Source organism: Oryza glaberrima, chromosome 1 (assembly GCF_000147395.1).
Source record: "Oryza glaberrima chromosome 1, OglaRS2, whole genome shotgun sequence".
Classification (NCBI taxonomy): domain Eukaryota; kingdom Viridiplantae; phylum Streptophyta; class Magnoliopsida; order Poales; family Poaceae; genus Oryza; species Oryza glaberrima.
The window spans coordinates 17,209,723-17,228,740 of NC_068326.1; the positions used below are offsets into that span (position 1 = coordinate 17,209,723).

Genomic DNA, 19,018 nt, shown 5'->3' on the forward strand with positions numbered 1-19,018 from the left:
TCTGGCGACGCCGTCGCCCGTTGCTAGAGCCGTGGAGAACCGACACCGTGGCGCCCCACCGCCGTGCCCAACTCCGCGCCGTTGCCGCGCCGTCCCCGTCGCCACGACCTCGCCGTCCCGCCGCCATCGTCGCCACGCCCGCGCCGGAGCGAGGTGGAGCCGAGGAGGATGGCCCCGCCGCCGCTATCTCAACGCGTCACCCGGCTTTGCCGGCGAGGAGCTCCGGCGGCAGCGAAGCACGGAGGAGGGAGGAGGAGGGGCGGCGGCAGCGGCTAGGGTTTCGCCCCCTAGGGTGGCACGGTTTGATGGTAATCTGAATCTCAGTTCTATCTTTTGTTCAGTAGAACATTCTTTTATGAAAACTTTATCACAATACTTAATTTATCTTTGTAATCAAGTAGATTTTTCGTCTTCAAACTAAGTCGAATGCCAATAAAGCTCTACGGTTTCAAAAAGAAAATCGAACTATACCGGACCAATAATTTGGAAAGAAACACTTGCCCTCGTGGAATGTGGTGTGCCGACAGGTGAAATGACGTGGATGCAAGTCCACCCGATTTGTGTCTACTACTCCCTCCGTCCCATAATATAAGGGATTTTGAGTTTTTATTTGTAACGTTTGACCACTCGTCTTATTCAAAATTTTTTGAAATTATTATTTATTTTATTTGTGACTTACTTTATTATCCACAGTACTTTAAACACGACTTTTCGTTTTTTATATTTAAAAAAAATTGAATAAAACGAGTGGTTAAACGTTGCAAGCAAAAACTCAAAATACCTTGTAGGACGGAGGGAGTAGTAGATTTGAAACGTGGAGTAACTTGCTAACAAACTATAAATTCTCTGTTTAGTCACACTCTGTCGTTTTTCACACGATTGTCTTCATTTAATCAACGTGACATCTATTAAAAAATCGTTGGGCTTGGGATCAGAAGATCCAACCCATATATACTTATTAGACTCACTCATAATAAATATTTCATAAATATTTATATGAAATATAAGAAGGTAAGAACAAGATGGTGTGGAAAGCAGCATTTTGGCCGCTCTGCTTCTCTAGATTTTTCACAATTTGATCCTTTTAAAAAACTTATTTCGCAAATAGACCCTAAAAAACTTCTCCCAAAAATAGTCTTTTTAGGCGCCAGAGTCACTGGTGCCGTCGTTCAACGGGACGCGCCAGCCTCTCTGGCGCCGTCCTCCTGCCGACGTGGCGGGACGGTGCTAAGGTGGCGGGGGGAGCGCGCCAGTGTGGCTGGCGCCCCCCTCCACTCCCCCCCAAATTTTTTTTTATATTCTTTTCGCACTTACAAGCACGCAAGAATCAACCTAAAAAAATAAACTCAAATAAACAAAATATGTGACTTGTTGAATTTTTCCTCTCCTCTCCAGTGTAGGAGAGAGATGTACAACTTTTTTTTTGATATTTCTTTCACACTTAGGAGCACACAAAAACCAACCATAGAAAAGTTTAACTCAAACGGACAAAATATATGACCTGTAGAATTTTTCAAAGCTCTACCGAAAAACTTCTCGCATTAAAACACAATTTTGCAAGCGGAATTTGGAGGTTTTAATCTCGCCAAACCTAGCAAAGCGGAGAAAATCGGATGTTACTTTTTTGGCAGTAGGGCTGGCGCCGTCCTGTTGGACGACGGCGCCAGTGACTCTGGCGCCAAAAAGGACCATTTTTAGGATAAGTTTTTTAGGACCTATTTGCGAAATAAGTTTTTTAAAAGGACCAAATTGTGAAAAATCCATCTCTGCTTCTGGTCGTGGTTGTGGCTGCCGACGGCCGCTCCGCCAGGTGGCCATCGCTGGGCCTGGGCTGGATGACCGGCATGAAGCCTACCAGCATGCAGCCATCATCAATCCGTCCTGCTGCAACTGGTGCAAGTGCAACTGCATATTATAATTTGACTAAAACTGTAATCTGCACAATGCTAGGAAAATGCACTTCAATTATAAAACCGTTACACCATTTCACCAAATTTACATTGTTCTGAAGAAAATTTATGCAGCATCAATTCCATTTAAGTTGTCTGTAAAATTTGAAGTGAACTTAATGCAAACCCTGTGATAAGTTTTCTCACACCACCATCCTACAATACAACACAGGCTAATTGTCTTGAGCTGTTACAGATCAAATATCTGTATCGAGACCAGATCGGTTATATCAAAATGTATAACCAACCATCCCATATGAATCCTCGAGAACTTGTCATAACGAAATGGTCAATTACAAAAGTATCACTGCTTCCCATATAAATCTTCTGGATTTTCCTGAATTTCCTATTCAGGAACTAAAATATCAGAGTGACTTAACATGATAAAAATGAACAGAATATCAGAACATTAGCTTACCATATACTCTATCTCGTGCCATTCGCACCATTTCTTCAGCCTCGGACAAGAACATATCATGGCAGTTTCAGGAAAAACTGGCATCAATTCGCGCAGCTGAAGTAGAGGACAGTGAAGAAGTTTCAAGCTTTCAAGGTCTGTAAAATCACTTAACCTTCCAATGTACATGAATCCTTGGCAGTCGGATATCTCAAGCTCCCTCAAAACAGCAGGACTATTTAAGTGCAGAGATAGAATCTGATGGCACCCCCGAATTATCAAAGATGACAATCGATATGGAAATTTTGTCTCAGTTGATATGTCAAGTAAAGGACATTCAATCAAAACCAATTCTCGAAGGCCATATAGTTTATGCAAACCAATCAATGATTCAAGCTTAGTACAGCTCCTGATCTCTAGTCTTAAAAGCATCGAAAGACCCTTGTGGAAATTAAGAACACCAGAGAAAGTGCCAGAACTGAACTGCAAGAACCGCAACTTAGATGGTAACCAGCTCTTGGTTGAGGAAAGCAAATTTTGGCCTATCTCCGAGCATTTATCAATTGTTAAATGTTCAACGGTCATGAAATTCTCAACGCCATACTCTGTGATCAATTGCACATCTGAAATCTGCATCTTCCTAGTTACCTATTGAAGAGGCACAGAATTATCTGTGAAGATTGTTCCTAAATATATATCTCTAGTTTTCCAACAGTTAATTGACCTGGTTAAATTATAGTGTCAAAACCAAAATGGATGTTCATTAAACTCAAAAGTCATATGGATGTGGTGCATTACTAGAGTTGCAAAATGAACTGCAAGTTAAGGAATAAGTTTCGTGCAGACCGCTGTATTTCAAATATCATTCATGTACCAGATTATGGGCTTGTGGCACTCAGTATGTTTCTCATAAATGAAAGTAAACTGGTCTGCGTGTTTTTATTACTAAACTGTTGATGTGAATTAAAAAGGTCTCAAACAGTTCCAGAGTAGGTTTATTAATTTACAACAAAATAATCGTTCCACGAGAATATAATCCTTCATTGAAGTTTATACTGCATGCTTCCATTTGCAGCAATCTACCCAATGGAACTTGACTATTGTTTCTATCGATCCATCTTTTGCAGTAGCAAAGAAATCATTAGCTTGTGAAAGTAAATTCGAATATGATCTTTATCACCTATGTGTCACTAAGGCTAAACTGAAGCGGTTGTTACCAAAATGATTGTACTTTTGTAGATAAATTGCAAATACCTGAAAGTAGTTGAACTCATATTTCTCGCACCACAGCTTCAGTTTAGGGCAATCAGCAATAAATGTATAGTGAGGCTTACATATCATACTTTCTGAAGGAAGAACGAGGAGCCGAGGACAACGGGCAATATACAAGCTCATAAGATCAGAAAGATTTTGTAGTCCCACCAAAGTACTGAGGCACAAACAATCCCTGATGTCAATAGTTTGGAGCTTTGATGTCACATTACTAACTGAAAACTGGAGACTCATGAGGGCACAATTGCTTATTACTAGCTTTTTAAGGGCAATAAAACAAGGTACTGTTCTTAGTTTGGTACAGTCTCTGATTGTAAGTCTCTGCAATTTCGGGCAATCTGAATGTTGTATTCCATACCAATCTTCTAGTTTGCACAATTTATCGAGTTCTAACTCCTCCAAGGATGGAAATGTTGCTTCTTGGTACCTTGTTATGCTGTTATTTCTTCTGTACTTGAAAGATGCATGATCCAAATTCCGGATGTTTGGTATTCCAATGAGTTTAAGACGCTGTAAGTTGATGAGGCTTCCTACATGTAAGGGTAAGTATGTCAAGTTACTGCATCTCTTCAGACATAGTGTGTCCAACATATCAAGCTTGCAAAATTGATCCAATGATCCATCCAAAAACTCGAAATATACATGCAGACTTTTAAGGCTGACAAGATTGTGGAAGTTTGTTGCCCTCAATATTCTCAAATTGGAAATCACCAATGTCTCCAGGCTGTAAAGACAAGACACCGATTCAGGCAGTTCTTGCAGATAGCAATTTAGAGAGAGATAACGCAGGTGCTTCAAATTGCCAATCGAACATATCATATTGGTAACATCTTGGTTCGAATTAAGTACCAAAGCCCTAAGATGTACAAAACTGGACAATTCATGGAAGCTAGCAGAGAAACAACAGTTTAATACCAATGTCTGTAGAGACCTCGGTTCATGAAAGGAAAGTATGCCACTAGCTTGTGATGCATGAAGTTGGTGAAGTTCGTTTGGCAAATTACATAGTGTGCCAAGCATTGCCGTACAGCGTTCTCTGCTAGTAAATGACTTTGCAAGATCAAAAATAACATCATGTAACTTAAAACGCTGAATTGACTTTGATGATCGCTCCAGATACGTTTCAATCAGCGATTGTTTCATATCAATGTATTTCGATAGTTGAAAATTGTCAATGCGCTCAGATGAAAATGATTTCATGGAGTCCATCGGAAATAGATTTAGCGAAGATGCGTAATAACTTGGCTCAATATTGCGAAGTCTCTCAACATTCTCATACAAGCTGTCAATCACTGATCTTCCTATTAACTCATCAAAATAATGTGCTTCACGCAACAATTGCCCTGATGAAGTTTCAATCAACGATCTTGCATGCAGCTCATTAAAATACTCGTCACCAACCTCCTGACGTGTTTTACCACCTGTGGAGTAAACATAACCCTGAGCTATCCACAGGTCAATCATTTCATCTTTTGTGAAACCCAAATATGTAGGATACAATGAACATAGTAGGAAACAAGGTTTTAATCTTGTAGGCAACCAGTAATAACTCAATCTAAGAGCTGGGAAAATGTTGTCCTTCTCATCTAATTCCCAAAGCTCGCTTTCCAATATTTCCATCCAGGTATGTTCATCTGTCTTCGAGCGTAAAAGGCAGCCCACTGACTTCACTGCTAGTGGTAAACCACCACACTTCTGCAAAATTTTCTTGCCAATCTGAACTAAACTCGATTTTTCATTCACACATTGCTTCCCAAAAGCAAAATGCTGAAACAATAGCCAGCAATCGTCATTAGGAATGGCAGTAAGGTAAAATGGCTTCACTGTTCCAGCAAGACGTGCCACCTCTTTACTCCTTGTTGTTACCAATATTATGACTGTTTGAGCATAGCTGAGTGGACGTATTAAATCATGCCAGGAACTTTCACATTCGCTCCATACATCATCAAGCACAAAAAATAATTTCTTTCCATCCAGTTCTTTGAGGAGGACCTCATGAACTAGGCTTAGCTGTGTGAAGCCACAGTTTCTCTTGGTCAATGACTCAGTTATTGCAGTTGTCAGCCTTAGGACATCAAATGTTGGGGAGACATGAATCCAACCACTGTGCTCAAAATGTTCTCTAACACGGACATCATTATATACCATCTGTGCTACCGTGGTCTTTCCAATACCACCCATTCCTACAATTGGCAAAACAACAATACCAGGCTTCATGCTTTGGGATAATACCGATTCTACAATATTCTCCTTCTCATCAATCCTACCAAAAACAAGGGACTCATCTAGAAGGTGGCTAGTTGGCTGTGACTTCAACCAGTCACTCCTGCCTGCTATTTTCTGGCCATCTTCTGGCCTGAGTTGCAGAGCGGCTCGATCTCTGGATATCTCCTCGAATCGGTTTGTTATCTCATTGATTCTCTGCGAATTTATCGCTGAAAAGGTGAATAGGAGTATGAAGACACAGGATGCATAATAGCTATAAATATGATTGTTTCGCTGCTAAGCTTTAAATCTTTAACCCCATATGCATATAATCTTCTATTAAACTAAAGCAACTATTTTCAGCAAAGGTAAACCCCATTAACAAAGAGGAAAATAGATGCAATGAATTAAGAGCATGACAAGAGTACAAGACTAATATCCATTAGTACCCTAAGAAGATTTAATCATCAGTAACATTTATTTTGAATAAATCAATTAAACATGTTATAAATAAAAATTTCTGCACCAAACAACTACATGCATACCTCATTAATACTATCATCATCCTCTTCGTCAGTATCCAAATGCTTCCGCTTGCGTGGACAATCAACTTGACACTCTCGGATTTGGCACTGCAGAAGCTCATACCGGTAATCATTAAGGACATCCTCGGCATCACGGGCCAAGTCCTTGAGCTCCTTAAGCCACAACTTAACATAGTTATCTTGCATCCCTTGCTCCTCGGCATCGTCGAGTGTGGCCTGGATGCGTAATATCAGTCTTTTCAGCCGTTGCAGATCAGCAGATGCAGTGGGATAAGAACTGTGGGGATATAAAGCCGACGACGGCCCACGAAGAATTGCCAGTAGGCTGCTAGCGGATGAAAGAAGAGATGAAATTAACCCACTCGCCATAACTTAAGAATTTACCTCTTCCCCCATTAAATATATATGAGCTCTGTTCAGGCTCCTTGGCTTAGGTCTTTTTGCCCAAAAGTTAAGTCTTTGGAGTAAATGGAGCAGGTACTAGAAGTTCTTTATCCATGTGCTAAGTCTTCAAAGTAAATAAAGCAGACACAGCTTCAGCTGATTGCAATTTTATAGTTCTTGACCAACTGTTCATGTGTTTGAAGTCGACAGTCAGGCACACCCACAGAAGTTAACAGGCAACCAGGCATTAATTAATCTGGTGCAACAATGACAGAATCCAGACCACTTGATCAATGATTGAAAATGAGTTATAAAAATACTGGCTGGGAAGATTTGACACCTTAGTCCAGTCTTCAACAACAAGCATATATACCCCAATATAAAATAAAGTAGTCAATGAGTAGAGAGGCTGCGTGTATGAATAGCCTTCTACAACTTTAGATTGTTTAACCTATTTCATGCCCTTTCTTTGTTAGTTAAGAGTTTAATGTCGTCCCTTCTTTCTTCTGTTTTCTATCTGATATGTGATTAGCTGATTCTGAATGTCAGAATTTTAGCATGTGATTCAAGAATTCGACGTACCAATAGGGCTGTAACTTTTGCCCTCGTCCTCAATGGAAACAAATGCGATGATCTTACGTGTTTCTTTTTACAACAAACACAGGCCACTCTGGTATTATCTGTAGTCACAAGTTTTATACAATTATACAAATAGAATATAGGCCGCTCTGCAACTCACTGCAATCAAATACAAAAAGTAAAACAGTCAAGAATCAACATGAAAAAATAGCTTTATGCTCAATTGGCAATGACTTTTTCTTTTTTCTTTTATTTTTTGCAAAGAGTTATTGATTTTTTTTAATAGAAAGAGGATAATCAATCTAAAATACTATACAAGATATGGCAACTGACAAGCTTGATGGTCCGTATAATCGTAAATCGTGCGAATGCTTAACCAAAGAATGATATTAGCTCAACTGAAGTACTAGATCATTAGTTCATTACCAGTGGCATACGCTGTGAGGATGGCTAATTGGCAAATAGTATTCCCCATTGATACAGCCATACAGGGGTGTCCAGATGATGTAGAATGGGCAGCAGCACGATACTGCTGCTTATATTAGTTCTTTGTGGGATTCACCCTTCCGTGAACAGATACCCAACGCCCAATTTAGCTTTTAGCCAACTTAAACCTGAATGATTTGCAGGTACGGCAATGACCCAAATCGCCCAAAAATAATCCATAGTTCCTGATTAGGCCAACACCTAGCTACTCGAGAAATAGCCTGAACCAAAGCATAAGATTTGAGGACACGAAATAGTACCAAGAACTGATGAAGTGGTGATTTGCTGACGAAGACGATGGGTATTCCAATCAAGAACCTGGCCACCTGGGGGTTTCCGTCGCGGCAGCCGCCACTAACCTGGCAACGGATTCTCCCAGTCGGCCGCCTCCATGCCGTAGTATACGTGGTCCGTGGATAGCCTAGCCGCGCCGCCGCGGCGTGGGATTCGCACCCCCCGACGGCCCCCGAGCAGCAGAATGGAGGAGGCGAAGCAAAAAGTCTATTTCTTGCATTATTGCGATGGATTATTAAGGGCACAACTACACCGACCGAGAGTTGCTAATCTATCTGGATAGTGATAAAAGAGAGAAACCATTCTTTCGAAAAAAAAGCTACTAATACACTTAATATCTATGTATTTTTTTCTTCTTAGAGAAATTTCTCTTAAATTACTCATCCGATTTGTAATCCGATTACACCGTTGTGTTCGTAACAATTAAATCTTTACAACAAGATCTCACATGATTATATTTAGATGAAAAATCACAAATTACTTTTATGATATGTCTAAATTACTTCTAAATTTCACTAAGTTACTTCTTAGACATATAAAAATAAATTCAGTAAAACTTAAAAGTAATTTACGTATATTATAGAAGTAACTTATAACAAAAGGAAAGTACTATATCTAGATTCATAACATCTATATAAATATGCTAAAATGACTTATATTATAAAACAGGGAGTACAGAGAAATAATTATATTGTGAGGGAGCTGAAATAAGAAATTATGTAGAGTAAATTCGTAAGTAAAGTGTAGAGAAGATTTATAAAGTCCACAAAATATAGAATTAACTAAAAACAATAATAAAAATAATCAACTTAGAGTATTATGAATGTATAGAAGTAATTTAGTCAAATCTAAAAATAACTTATATATATGATAAAAGTAACTTAGTATATAATAAAAGTAATTTACAAATATAAATATTTTTTATCGTAATATAATCATGTAAGATCTTGTTGTGAAGATTTAATTGTAACGAACACAATGGTGTAATTGGATTGTAAATCGGATAAGTAATTTAAGAGAAAACTTTATAAGAAGAAAGAAAAAGACCCACTTGTCTAAGAGGAAAAACAACACCCACATCAGCACGTGTAGCAGTAATTCTTCTCACAATTGGTTCGTCGCTGGTTAACACTAAACCGAGAGGCTTCTCGGTTTAGATTTTACCGATTATTAAGTTGTGCGAGTTAAAAATATATTTTTTAAAGAGTACCACACTAGTGCTCTTGTAGTAGAAAGTAATCTGAACCGTTGATCTTTAATTGAAGGGTTCAGATCTTGTTCTTGCTTGTTTCTTCGATTTGCTTGCATGACTAGGATTGATTTGCACCGGCAAGATCATCAACCTACGGAAAGATGTATCGATCACTAAGACGCAACGCAACATCTTATACGGTTGTAGTCGGGTCATCAACGTTTCTTCCAAATCGTAGTTATCTAAACTCACCGAAAGATCGGATCAACAACAGCCTTTAGTGTCGAGTGGAACTCAGGGATTATCAGAAATGTAAGCCGCCTTCATCCTATCGCGAAGACAGAATCCACAGCATCCTAAGACCCTGTTGGACTCTATCCACCGGAGCTCATAGTAGAAACGAAAAAGGTCGAGAAAAGGCACTACCCCAATATAGGCCTCGCAAAGATGAGCAAAAATGCTCAGAATGGTGATGGAGTTGTGATAGAGGTGCAAAAGGGAAAGATCGTAGAAATTCAAGATCAGAAGGAGAAATTCGGACGGTGGGGGCAAGAAACCGCATCATACAAAATCCTCTACGATTACCATCCGACCTAAGATGGGTTGGGGATTAGTACCTCCTATCTTATCCCGCTCCAGGTGCTCACGGCCAGGGAGCGATCCTTCCACCTACAGCTTCTTCATTGCTGTGGTGTCGGTGTTGGACGGCCCGAGATCCGTCGTCATCACAGGATCGCCGGAGAGGAAGAAGAAAGCTCGGGTTTCTTCTAGAAGACTGGAGAAACAGAGGGTCCGGGCATGAAGTAAGTTGGAGAACTTTTCGGGCAAACGGACCTGAAATGGATCCTAAAATTGCTTTATATAAACGCACTACCTGACGGTTCATATTTCAAGGAAAGGAGAGAGATTGCCGCCGAAATTTTTTGAGGCCCATTGCTAACAGATTGATTAGACTTCAAATTAAATTCACTTGTGGACCGTTGAACTTCTTTCAATATTATCAAGTACTCTATGTATTCTCGGTTTTTATCGAGAACGACCAAGCGAGCGTGATAACGTTGGTAGAGAAGTCATGGGTAACAACGTGAGTTCATTTAAGTTGAAGTCAGGGGCTACTGTCATGGTTACGGATAAGGTATAACTCTTATCCTACGAACTTACGAAATATACGAGTATGGTATACCTTTATCCAGACGGTATACTTACCGTATGAGATAAGGAAATCTACAAAACATTATGGAAGATATCCTCACAGGCTGGTGATTAACAAAGTTCTATTCGGAGAGGATTGGGTTGATTCTATATCGTGCCGGGTTCATTGTCTGCGAGTCTACTTGGATACTAAGGTAACTCATGGTATAAAAGGCACACCCCCTAAGGGGTTCAGATCATCGAATCATAGGCAACAGGCAGGGCATAGAGGACTACAATGACATCATTTGACGGGACTTCTAAAATTATAAAAATAAAACCCAACAAAACAATAAATTCTAAAAACTACAAGATCTAATTTTTAAAGGTTTTGAGGAGAATAAATAGAAGTTGTGATAGATCAAGAAAAAAATAAAGGGGTGATAAAGAAATAAGGGGTAGCTATTGGCGTTACTTTTAAAAATTATAAAATTAGTAACCCGAGGATGATAAGATTTAGTTTTTTAAAGTTCTAAGACAATGGATAGCTAGTTAAAAAATTGTAAGTAAAATGTTATGTAAAAAATAGATAATTTGTATGGTTGCTAGCCATGCAATTGTATGGGCTACCCAGCTAGTTAAGTACAAATTACTTAAATCATTCTTTTTCTAGGTAAATATGGGAAATAATAATTGTCCTAGGTATTTGACAACAGTTTTCTACTACAAATATGATGGTAGATATCCTCTAGTAATTAAATTGCTGACAAAAATGAAGAATTTTGCCAGCATGCTTTAAAAAACACGAAAAAATTTATCAAGCAGTGAGTTTTTTCTTAAATCAGTATAGAGAGCAAGTGAGGTAATTAATAAAAACACGGAGGGGAATGAAACTGAAGATCGAGAGGAAAATAAAGATTAAAAAATTAGATCTAAAAATATAAATCTCATGGCGAAAAATTATGCAATTTGTGCCGCTGCTGTTTTTCGGCCCGCAAATTTTGGCAGTGTTGCGCGTCAGTGTCTGGATGACGGCTTCTGATTTATGACTCTTCTTCCTACAAAGCCTACAAGATATTGATCCACACCTATGCTGTCAAGACTCCAAGTTGGCATGCCAAACTTTCACTATATAGTACCAACAAGGAGAATTACGACTAAGAGAGATGATATCGTGTCAGGTCGGCAACTGACGATGCTGCAGCCTATACATTGCAATGCCATCTCCTGCTCTATCAAATATACTCCCTCCCTCCGTTTCATATTATAAGACTTTCTAACATTGTCCATATTCATATATATTCATTAATATTTATATGAATATAGGCCTTATAACCTAAAACGGTGTTAGTATCAGGTAACCCATCTTGCCAATTCTCAAAAGAAAAACATTGCAACGCCAAGACTATTTATATATGTGACCCAAGTAGAGGAGTGTGGGTCGCTGAGAGATACCAATTAAGTGCAAATCACGACACGGACAGGCAATGGCACTCAAAGAACTCCTTGTCTTCGTTATTATCTTGCTCGTCGTGGCTGGAGAGGTTGCCGCCGTATCGGCAGATCGCGCCAATCCGATGAACCATGCATCAACCAGTAAGTCCACTAGTCCAGCATCTTTCCTCCGTCAGTTGGGCAGACTTTGCACTAGGGCATATACAATGGTCCAGATGCTTAGATAGGTGCTTAGAAAAAAAGTACGTAAGCATCCGTTGAAGAGCCTTAATCTACAATGGAGAGAATCCATTTCACAGACGCTTAGTTTTTTTTAAGAGACTATCTAAGCATCTGGGTGCTACAATGGTAGTGAATGAGTCTACCATTTTTTTTATTTTACTGTCTCATTCTCAGCCAAATTTTAATTTTATTGTTATCTTTATTACAAAGGTGATGTGCTAAAATACTTACGTGCGTGATCCATATGCTTAAAACAGAGCAAATCTAATTTCTGTAAAAAAGAACAGAGTAATGCGGAGGATTACTACTGATATAGGATCACTACTAAAAAACACCCATAGGTGTCAGCCATAAAGGTGCCGGTTAGCTAAAAACCGACACCTATAAGGCGTTTCCCGCCATTAGAGCGAAAAACCGGCATCTATAACGGTTAATTGGGGCCGGTTTTAGTTAAACCGGCACTAAAAATCCTCCCGCCAACGGTCCAAACATTTAATAGGTGGCGGCCATGTAAAAAAACTGGCACCTATATAAAAGGTGCCGGTTATTAATTAAAACCGACACCAATAAGGTTTTTAGAATTTATTGTTTTGTTGGGTTTTTGAAACCTTATTGGTGTCGGTTTTAATTAATAACCGGCACCGGCACCTATAATCCTCCCCGACCTATATGACACAAAGTATAGGTGTCGGTTTTTTATATAGGTGCCGGTTTTTAACAAGAACCGGCACCTATTAGCCTGCAGCCTATATATACCCCCCACCACACTAGCTCACGATTTGAGGTCTTCTTCTTGCTCATCCAAAACGAGGGGGGAGGTTTTGCCCAAAAATTTCAAAAGCATCAAGAGATCTATGTCTTTGCATGCTTAACGGTTAGTTTATCTTGATTCTCTACATAATTGTTCTTTATTTGTGTGATTCTTGATGTATTTTTTCCTCAAAAATATTAAGAGATTTGTAATGTACATGGTAGTGCTAGCTATATATTTTTTTTGCATCTATTTGTTTTGAGATGTTGATTTGAGAAAGCATAATGACTTAGGTTGTTTTCTTCCCCCCACCACACTAGCTCATGATTTGAGGTTTTCTTCGTGCTCATCCAAAAGGAGGGGGGGGAGGTTTTGCCCAAAAATTTCAAAAGCATCTCTCATTTTCCGCACGCACGCTTTCTAAAGTACTAAACGGTGCGTATTTTCCGGTCCGTTTTGCGTATTAATTTTCAATTTGAGTAATGTCTAGGGTATTAAATCATCAAGCATTTGAGATATAAAAGATTAGTTCTAATGATGCTTGATTGATCTATGTATTTAATTGATATATGATGGTAGCGGTAAATTTTGGAATTTTCATAGGGCCAATGGATGAAGGTGGGATGAATGTTGTGAAGCGCGATTCGTTGGAATATGCCAGGAGAGTAACCAATTTCGTGATCGGGGCAACAATTTCTAGATCGTTGAGCAGGACAGAACACTTGCTTTGTCCATGCGCTGATTGCATGAATGAGAGACAGTTTCCTGCAAATCAAGTTCACGAGCATCTCCTAACAAGGGGTTTTATGCGTAATTGCGCATGTCAGGACAATCATGGTGAAGATGAGAATGACAATGTGCATAATCATGGTGATGGAATGGACGGAGAGAATGCGGAGTTGCCTACCGACGAAGGTGGGTATGACAGTGAAGAATCAGATGGTTTGGATCAGATGTTGCGTGATGGAGAGACAGCCTAATCTCTGTATTAAGTTTATCTATTACTTAATGCTTATCTATCTGTTTTCTTGAACATTTACCTAATCTCTGTATCAACTTTCTCTATTTATATATTTATCCCTCAAAGCAACAGGTGATCTCATTGACTGTATGACGCTGGCATCATCGTTGTTACCGATATAAGCAACAGGTGAGTGATATGAATTGTTGTGGGATTTTAAAATGAGTCTTCTTGGAAATGTGAATGATGTGGATGTGCAAGATGTGAATGTAATATTCTGTGATTTTGGTGGACGATGCGAATATTATTGTCATTTTTGTTCCATATTGTATTTATGTGGATAATGTGGATGTGGAGGATGTAGATGTGCATATGTGAATGTAATATTATGTGATTTGTGTGGATGCATGTGTGAATCTGCGAATGCATATGTGAATGTCTATATTTGTGTGAATGCCTATGTGAATCTGTAAATATAATATTGTGTCATTTGTGATTTCTGTGTTTCAGGATGCTGTATTTCACAATATATTTTTTTTGGTTTTTATAATTATAGGTGCCGGCTCTTATAAAGAACCCACACCTATTATAGGAGTACAACTGACACCTAATCAATATAGGTGTCGGTTCTTATGTACAACCGGCACCTATAATAAATATAGGTGTCGGTTCTTGGTGTAAAACCGGCACCTATAATATTATAGGTGCCGGTTATAATACTATAGGTGTCGATTCTAGTTGATAACCGGCACCTATAATAAATGTAGGTGTCGGTTCTTGGTGTATAACCGACACATATAATATTATAGGTGTCGGTTCTAGTTGATAACCAGCACCTATAATAAATGTAGGTGTCGGTTCTTGGTGTATAACCGGCACCTATAATGTTATAGGTGCCGGTTCTGGCACCTATAACCGGCACCTATAACCAATGACTTTGATCAATGGTGCCGACCAAAAGGTGTCGGGTCCGAAACCGACACCTATTAGGCCTTAAGAACCGGCACTAATAGGTATTTTTTGTAGTAGTGGATCCATTTGGTGTAGGATCCATTATTTGTAAAAGCAAGAAGAAGGTGCAATTCTGTCCCAGCCAAATATACCTCTATTTATAGAGAAAATTGGCTTCTACATGGCCATGCATAGTGACCTAATCAAGCTATGTAATGATTAGTTATTAGTTAGCTAGTTAGTTAAACAAGGTTGGTTAGTTCGGTATGGAGCGCCGGCGCTTGCTACGCTCCTCTTTTTTTCGCGCAAGCGACGACCGCTTCGCGTGGTGACGGACGACTCGCGTAGCGCCGGTCTAGTAAAAAAAAAACCTGCCTTTTTTCTCTAAGCATCTACCTAAGCATCCCATTGTACATGGCCCATCTGTACTCCAGATAGTAACTGAACTTCTGTGGCCGCTTACTTATTCTCATTGGTGCTGTAGAAGCAAGTCGAATCAGTAACGGAGAAAAGAAGTTCGTCGTCATGGTTCCGACTTCCGCCACTCTTCCGTCCGCCTCGAATTCAACGTAACATGGCAATGTTAGCTCGGGCTCGTTTCCGTCCACCTGGCCTTCCTCCAAATGTGGCTCTGCTAGCTCGGCCTCCATAACCGGGGCTTATCACCTTCTCCCTAGTATGATATGTATTCTAATTGGCCATACAGATCACCAGGAATAATGTTGTAATGCCCATATATACTTCTATATGTGGTCAATTTGAATTTCTTACCTCCTATGTAGAGTTAACGTTTTTACTGTTTAAATAGCAGTAGAAGGAAGAGAGCGGTATAATGATAATATATATACACCAAAACTTTTACTCCAATTAACTAAGCCATTGTTTGGCTTATTCGTGGAATAAGCCAAATGGCACATTTGCAAGCGAGAAGTAATTTGTAAATAAAACTTTTATATACGTGTTCTTAGCAACCTAAAAACAAAAGCTGAAAAAAATAAACTTCGATGAAAAAAATCCCAAAATCAGCTTCAAATTTAAGGTTGAAAACTTAAATTTTGGCTGATAAGTATAAGCATAAGCGAAAAGACGAGGAGTTGCCAAGGTGTGCTCATGCAGCAGGAGTATGAATTTTTCAATAGCGGAAACCAGTCAAAAAGGATAATATCACAGCACATGCAAGTTGATTACCTGCCAACCGATGCACCATTTAGTAATTAGCATGGCCTATACATTTATAAGATGATCCAACTTTACTGCGGATCGGCTGGTTTCACATGTGCTAATAAAGCAAAAAGTGATTGCAGGATCGTGCACAGAAGCACTACAGCTCCAGCTATTACAGCTAAACTTAGCCATGGATTGCTGAAATGGTTCTGCCATAACCATGCCATCCACCTGTTCAGGCGACTTTGGTAGTGCTCTTCCATTACATGGCACAAGTGCCTGAGATAGTACTTTCCATTCACATCAAAATCCACATTTTTACCAAGTTTGGTGAAAAGGACAGACACTTCATCATCACTACGCATTTGGTGGACAATGATCCCTCTCTTAGCGAGTATTGTCACGTCCTTCGGCAAACTGAGAAGCTGAGAAACAAAACAAACATAAGCAGTGAAATAATTCCCAAACTGAGGGCATGACTGTTCAAATGCAACTATATTCCTGAAAAGAAAGCTAGTTTTGTCATCAATCATTAAAAAGGGAATTTCCACCACCCCATGTACAAAATTTATGTCCAGAAGTGAATGAGGACTCTTATGATCGAACAGTCTTTTCTTAAATTCAATGCCAGCGTCATGGTATTGTTCTGCTCGGCGCCAGCGTAATATTTGTGGTTCACCGTGTAAACTGAAGTTTTGCTTATCTGTTCCCACCCAATGATTTTCTTCTAGTTGATTCCCAACTTTAAAGTACTTCTTACAAAAATAACCAAAGTACTGTATTCTTGCACAGTGTTGATGCTCCTCTGCCCTTGGTCTGAAATACATATGACACAAGTGGACCAAATGGTGAAAATCTACAGGCCTTTCGAACTCTTTGATAGATTTGGGGTAATTAAATCAATAAAGGGACAATTTGAATATTGTCACCAATATTGTCAGTAAGTAATCTGGAAGTGCTATCATCAGAAACAAGGAGCTCATATATTCCCTTGACAATGAAAAAAGGAATTTGATTCTCTAGTAAGAGAAGGTCATGCGCAACAAAAGAATTATACCATGGCCCTTTATCTCCACATCTGTCTTCCGAAGTATGCACAGACTTACCCCTCTGAATACTCTCCTCAGCATTGAAATCAGTTAACTCAACCTCTGATACCTCTGCTTTGTTTTTTGAACTACCTGTAACAGCCTTGTCTATCAATGTTCCTCTTTCCTTTCTATCTAGATTGTTCTGTACATCTAGAGTACATAGTTTGCCCTATCTTCTTCCATTTTCACCACATTACAAGAACTACCATCACAAACTTCTTGTTTTCTCACAAATAGTCCAGCTGTTCCATAAAGAGAAACAATTATGAAGCATCCATCAAGCAATAACATCTGTAAAAACTTATCCTCGTCCATTTCAATTTCCTCGGAATATGTGTTTCTGGCACGATCTGTTAGTGAACTCAAAACATGTAGGTAATCCTGCAAATTTCTTTCTTGGTTTAACTTTAAGATGTAGTCAAGAGAAGCCCATTTGTCTTTTTCTGCAGCAGCAAGTGAAGGAGTACCATGATGATATGGGCCTATCGATATGAGAACTGGGTCATAAGCATTCTTCTCAGCCAGGCGAATATTATTTTGCACCCTGTGAATTAATGGTACTTTCCTCTTCCTGATTCCAGATAATGAGTGATAGTAATTCAGGTTCTCTTTTATGGAAATTGCCTAGTCCTCAATGTCGAGGACATTTGCTGAGCTACTTTCACCTTTGAGCACCATTTTCCATTTGAAAAACTCTCTGGAATTTCATCTGTAATTAAAATCAAGGTTCAGTGCATTAAAAACATATTAGATCTTAGAAATAATATGGAGAATGCTAAGTTTTAAGAATTGTGGACAACTGAAGAGAAAAAAAATGCTTTTTTTAGAAGGTTAGCTTTCTTCCTCTTCTCGGAAAAGGTTAGCTTTAGCACTAACTGTATCTTCATTTAAAAACTTATAAACAAAAGAAAAATAAAATCTACGAAGTACAACAAAATTGTCATAAAATTGCCTATGCCTAAAGAAAGCAATTTACTATATCCTATGAAAACAATTATCTTATGATAGTCATGAATAGGTACAAATGCCACAAACACAGAAAACTTGATAACTAATTGCAATATAAAGTGATCCCCTAAAAAAAATTGTCATATAAAGTGCAGTAAGTCTGACAATGAGACAGTAACTAGTGATACTCGCCCTTAGGACCAATCCATTGTTGACTTTAACCTCATAAGCTAACATGAGAACATTTCCGGTGCATTGGAATGCATATAATTTAGGTACTGATAAACCCTAAATCCGGGTTCAAATAGTTAAAAAGAAAATCGGAAAAATCCTGTAACAGAGAGACATCTTCTGCAATAGGTCACAAACAAAACAAGCATGATAGATAGTAACCAGAAGGGGTTGTACAACCGAGTCAGACAAAGTTTTAGATATACGATCTCATTGTAAACCAATATATACCTATCATGCTTGTTTCTTTAAGTTGTTGTAGCACCATAAACCCAAAATCAATGCAGTTTGTTTTACAAATCAACTTAAGATTTGTGGAGATTATGGATACCCCATACCCACACGGCGTGGTTATCTGACTGGTTATAGGGGATAACTTATATCTATGAAATATGTAACGGATCATGACTTGGGTATTACGTTTCCATGTATATTATGGAACGGCCTATAAAGTCCTGGTTTGATAAGATTGTAAAGTAGATTAAGGAAACCGAAACCGTATTGGTTAAGATTTCTATCTTGTAATCCTGCCCCCCATCCTATATAAGGTGGGCAGGAGGCCCTCTAGGGGGAATGAGACAACTAGACCGTCAGATCTATACTACACCCGGCGGATTCAAATCCCCTATTACCTCTCATTGAGAGGGCATGAACCTGTTTAAATCCTTGTCTCCGCATCCATCCACATTTAGGTCTCGTGCGCTACCCCCTTTTATTATTGCCGAATTTATGTTTCGGCAGTTGGCACGCCAGGAGGGGCCAGCGTCAAGTTTTCCATTAAGAAGTGTGATGGAATCAACCTCACAAGAA

The 19,018-nt window shown here is 39.1% G+C and overlaps 3 protein-coding genes across 16 annotated transcripts; 1 reads left to right on the forward strand and 2 right to left on the reverse strand.

Annotated features, from left to right (window-relative positions):
• Positions 1-875: 875 nt before the first annotated feature.
• Positions 876-8,343, reverse strand: LOC127776571 (putative disease resistance RPP13-like protein 1). 14 transcript variants are annotated; one of them, XM_052303081.1, is made up of 7 exons: positions 8,078-8,343; positions 7,758-7,945; positions 7,335-7,490; positions 6,369-6,584; positions 3,601-6,039; positions 2,368-2,994; positions 1,931-2,295 (listed from the first exon to the last, which is right to left on the reverse strand). In XM_052303081.1, the coding sequence occupies exons 4-7, from the start codon at positions 6,552-6,554 to the stop codon at positions 2,254-2,256; spliced, it is 3,294 nt and encodes a 1,097-aa protein (XP_052159041.1). In that variant the 5' UTR covers positions 6,555-6,584; positions 7,335-7,490; positions 7,758-7,945; positions 8,078-8,343; the 3' UTR covers positions 1,931-2,253. The 14 variants fall into 14 exon arrangements, with proteins under 14 accessions (XP_052159016.1, XP_052159041.1, XP_052158985.1 ...); XM_052303025.1 differs by having other exon boundaries at positions 6,369-6,937; XM_052303009.1 differs by having other exon boundaries at positions 6,369-7,008.
• A 3,525-nt stretch (positions 8,344-11,868) lies between these two features.
• LOC127760564 (uncharacterized) lies at positions 11,869-14,221 on the forward strand. Its single transcript, XM_052284844.1, has 2 exons — positions 11,869-12,030; positions 13,466-14,221. Exons 1-2 carry the CDS (start codon positions 11,922-11,924, stop codon positions 13,840-13,842), a joined length of 486 nt encoding a protein of 161 aa, XP_052140804.1. The 5' UTR covers positions 11,869-11,921; the 3' UTR covers positions 13,843-14,221.
• Positions 14,222-16,024: 1,803 nt separating this feature from the next.
• On the reverse strand, positions 16,025-17,714 carry LOC127775651 (uncharacterized). The gene is made up of 5 exons (XM_052301964.1): positions 17,695-17,714; positions 17,261-17,600; positions 16,851-17,171; positions 16,716-16,754; positions 16,025-16,552 (listed from the first exon to the last, which is right to left on the reverse strand). The coding sequence occupies exons 1-5, from the start codon at positions 17,712-17,714 to the stop codon at positions 16,025-16,027; spliced, it is 1,248 nt and encodes a 415-aa protein (XP_052157924.1).
• Between the last annotated feature and the right edge of the window lie 1,304 nt (positions 17,715-19,018).